A 4,183-nucleotide genomic window follows, 5' to 3' on the forward strand; every position below is an offset into this window, starting at 1 on the left:
AGAGAGAGAGAGAGAGAGAGAGAGAGAGAGAGAGAGAATGTAAACAGTTCATTAAAGATTATTAATAAAAAAAGAAAATGAATAAAAAACTTAACAAGACAGGCATGATTATGATTGAAAATAAATAAAAAATACAATAGAAAGGATTTAAAAAAGTATTGAAAAAAAATGTACACGAAAAAGAAATGTAGGAAAGAGTATAAGTGGAAGGTCAAGAAAAAATGAAAATCTCTGCAAGAATGTGAGAGGAAAAGGAATGCTATGAGAGAAAGTTTACAGTAGTAAAAATATGAGAGGAAGAAATGTATGATAAAAAGAAAAAAAAATATACGGTAGAGAATAACTATGAATTGTGTGCATGTGTATTTGTGTGCATTTAATGTGTGCATGATTTATTTATCAAAAAAGAAGAAGAAATAAGGGGGAAATAGAAATATGATAGAAAGAAAAAATCCAAGAGAAAGAGTTCATAATACTATTTGAATATATATATATATATATATATAATAGAATGTGCATACGTGTGTGTATATTTACCCGTAAAGAAAACATGAAATTCATATGAATATATTTTGTATTTGCAATCATTGATGCAAAATATTTCAAGAAATATTTTAGGAAACGAACTTTTTGTTTATAGAAATCTGAAAGATTAAATTTCTTAGATATTTTTTAATTTTTTTTTATTTTAGAAACGCAACAAGGAAACGAAAGGGAAGAACTTTTCATCCAGAAATTACGTCAATGTTGCGTGCTGTTCGATTTCGAGTCCGATCCCCTTTCGGATTTAAAATGGAAAGAGGTAAAGCGTACCGCTCTGAACGAAATGGTCGAATATGTCACCAAGAACAAAAATGTGATCACGGAAGCGATATATCCTGAGGCAGTGAATATGGTAAGTGAACTGTTTAACGCGTTAGTCATAGAAATTCGATAATTAATAAAACAATTCATGATTGAGATTGCAGATACAATGGATATATTATAAAAATATAATTATTTTTCTAATTCGAAATTCGAAATTTTTCAGTTCGCAGTGAATCTTTTTCGCACTCTTCCTCCATCATCAAATCCAAACGGAGCTGAATTTGATCCGGAAGAGGATGAGCCAACATTAGAAGCGGCCTGGCCTCATTTACAGCTAGTTTATGAATTTTTCTTACGATTGCTTGAATCTCAGGATTTTCAACCTTCTATCGCTAGACGTTATATAGATCAAAAGTTTGTATTGCAACTTTTAGAGTTATTCGATTCGGAAGATCCACGAGAAAGAGATTTTTTAAAAACAACGCTTCATAGAATTTATGGAAAATTTTTGGGGCTCAGAGCGTATATTAGAAAGCAAATAAATAATGTTTTTTATCGATTTATATACGAAACCGAGCATCATAATGGTATTGCTGAACTTCTTGAGATTTTGGGAAGGTAACTTTGAACTGTTCATTATACAATATTTATTTCATTATATTTTATCATAATAAATAAATTTATTGTTCTTTTTTTTTTTTTTAGTATAATCAATGGATTTGCATTACCATTAAAAGAGGAACATAAAGTATTTTTATTGAAGGTGCTTTTACCTTTACATAAAGCTAAATCGCTCTCTGTATATCATCCCCAATTGGCGTATTGCGTGGTTCAATTTTTGGAGAAAGATCCGTCGTTAACTGAACCTGTTATTAGAAGTCTGTTGAAATTTTGGCCAAAAACACATTCTCCGAAGGAAGTAATGTTTTTAAATGAACTCGAAGAAATTCTTGACGTGATCGAACCTGCGGAATTCCAAAAAGTTATGGATCCGTTGTTTAGACAATTAGCAAAATGTGTATCATCTCCGCACTTTCAGGTATGCAATATTTTTTTTCACGTTGATGATAGATTATATAGATTTAAAATTTTTTATATATTTTGTTTTTTTTTTCAGGTCGCTGAAAGAGCTTTGTATTACTGGAACAACGAATACATAATGTCACTTATATCGGATAATTATTCAGTCATTCTACCAATTATGTATCCAGCATTCTATAGAAATTCCCGAAATCATTGGAACAAAACTATTCATGGTTTAATCTATAATGCATTAAAGCTTTTTATGGAGATGAATCAGAAAGTATTCGACGAGTGTACTCAACAGTATTATCAGGTATGTATCTTTTTATTATTATAAAACAGGATAAAAAAATAATAATCATTGAAAATTTTCATCAAAATCATTTGTAGGATCGACAAAGAGAAAGAAAACTTATGAAAGACAGAGATGAAGCGTGGATGCGCGTTGAAGCTCTGGCAATGCGACATCCAAATTACAATGCGACTATAAAAGGTATTACGAATACAACAATTGGTACAATATCGCAACAACAATTAGACAGTCCTCCGCCCGATGAAGATGGTGATACAGATCAGACACCACTTACATTGGAAAAAATAGAAGCGAAAGCAAATGAGGTATGACAAATCGATCTTCCTCTCGTGTTTATTAACAAGTCTAAAATAAATTTTCTTTTGTCACAGGCAAAAAAAATGACAAACTCTAATAAAACAAAGCCACTTTTACGAAGGAAAAGCGATTTACCCCAAGACACGTATACAATGCGGGCATTATCTGATCATAAACGTGCAGACGAATATCTCGTTACGCCACCGGATCCTAATAATTGCTAGTCTCTACCGCAATCTCTTCCCATGTATCCTCTCTTTTGCTGCAGTGATTTTGGGAGTTAGCTTTTTCGAAGAGAGAACTAAAACAGCGATGAGTCGAATCTAATCAAGCGATCATCACATTCGACGATAACCGCCTGCAACAGAGTTTGATCATATAGAGAAGTCAACAATGTCGTAATCCAATCTTCCCTACCCTTCGTCTTGTATCAATATTATCGAGATATATATTCTAATATTTTTCTTCGTATCTCGATAAATGAAAAAAAAAAAAAAAAAAGCTTTCTCTCACTGCACCCAGCACATTCGGAAGATGTATCCATGTCCGTAGTAATCTATAAAAAGAAAAGAATGCTGATAACTTCCTATATACTCTTTGAGTTTATTTACATAAGATATCGCGAGAATTATGAAAATATTACATACTCGCTATCAAAGAAATTAAAATCATGAGAAATGTAAAAGAAACCTAGAGAATAAGGGTCCTAAGTGTGTACATATATATATATATATATATATATACACACGCGCGTGCGCGCGCCCATACACAACATACACATACAGATATTTTATAAATTGTAGATTTCTTGCATATGAAGAAATCTATCGCTGACAATAAGACAATTTTTTCATATTCATAAATACGCCTTTACATTTTCAAATTATTCTATTATTCCATGTATAAAAGATATTTATTGTTTAGATTAATACATACGCAAAGTCTTGAATTTAAGTTTCAGACAATTTGTCTTTAAAGATCCAAAGATTCAATTCAATAAAAGAGGTTGTTTTGCTTTTGGCGGTTGATTTTCTTCATATTATAGAAATTTATGATTTACCGAACACCATTTGCATAGGATATATTGCCATGAGTGAATAAAAATTTATTACTTTGATTTTGGGAATAATTTTGGCATTTTATTTAGAAGAATTAAAATTAATTACTTATTTATATTTTATATTATTATTTATATTTTTATATTATATTTTTTTAAATGAAAAAAAATAACTTCTTGTATTTATATAAAATATATGAAAGAAGTTATTTTTTTCAAAGTTTTCTAATTAAAATAAATATGTTTATTCAAAAATATATATATTATTTAAGCAATATATCATATTACAATTATGGAAAAAATTAAGAATTTTTTTTTTACGTTACTTAATAAATTTTGAGAGTATTTTTAGCATAATATTTTTTTTCAAGTTTTTTTTATTCAAAATCTCTCTCTAGATGATAAATTATTGTTCACTCACAATATATATCCTGTACTTTAAATAAACAAAAAAATTTTATACGAATTCGAAAGAAGTCAAAAAAGAATGGCCGCGTGCTTGATGTTGTAATAATAATAACAATAAAAAAAGAAAACAAATTTTAGTATGAAGTTTGAGGCGTTTACTCTTCTGGGCGAGATTTCCACTGATGCGCAAACGACAGATATCTAATAATACACAAGTGATATATAGTTGCTTCAAACGCTATCAGCTCGTAATTTAGCGGCAAAAAAAAAAAAAAAAA

General features: G+C 29.6%; 1 protein-coding gene and 1 long non-coding RNA gene across 4 annotated transcripts in view; one reads left to right on the forward strand and one right to left on the reverse strand.

Annotated features, from left to right (window-relative positions):
• Positions 1–3,621, forward strand: part of LOC122710911 (serine/threonine-protein phosphatase 2A 56 kDa regulatory subunit gamma isoform-like) — a 9,372-nt gene extending 5,751 nt beyond the window's left edge. Inside the window, exons 4-9 of one of the 3 annotated variants that reach the window (XM_043929155.1) lie at positions 693–895; positions 1,031–1,425; positions 1,513–1,846; positions 1,925–2,143; positions 2,221–2,448; positions 2,515–3,610. In XM_043929155.1, the coding sequence (XP_043785090.1) occupies positions 693–895; positions 1,031–1,425; positions 1,513–1,846; positions 1,925–2,143; positions 2,221–2,448; positions 2,515–2,664 (1,529 nt within the window). In that variant the 3' untranslated portion in view covers positions 2,665–3,610. Of the gene's footprint in view, positions 1–692; positions 896–1,030; positions 1,426–1,512; positions 1,847–1,924; positions 2,144–2,220; positions 2,449–2,514 lie in introns of all 3 variants that reach the window. The other 2 variants (XM_043929156.1, XM_043929157.1) reach the window with 2 other exon arrangements.
• Positions 2,899–4,183, reverse strand: part of LOC122710916 — a 17,914-nt gene continuing 16,629 nt past the window's right edge. Inside the window, exon 8 of the long non-coding RNA XR_006346021.1 lies at positions 2,899–2,996. This is a non-coding gene — a long non-coding RNA (uncharacterized LOC122710916). The remainder of the gene's footprint in view (positions 2,997–4,183) is intronic.

Source organism: Apis laboriosa, unplaced genomic scaffold (genome assembly GCF_014066325.1).
Source record: "Apis laboriosa isolate Shangri-la unplaced genomic scaffold, ASM1406632v1 scaffold161_cov148, whole genome shotgun sequence".
NCBI classification, from domain to species: Eukaryota; Metazoa; Arthropoda; class Insecta; order Hymenoptera; family Apidae; genus Apis; species Apis laboriosa.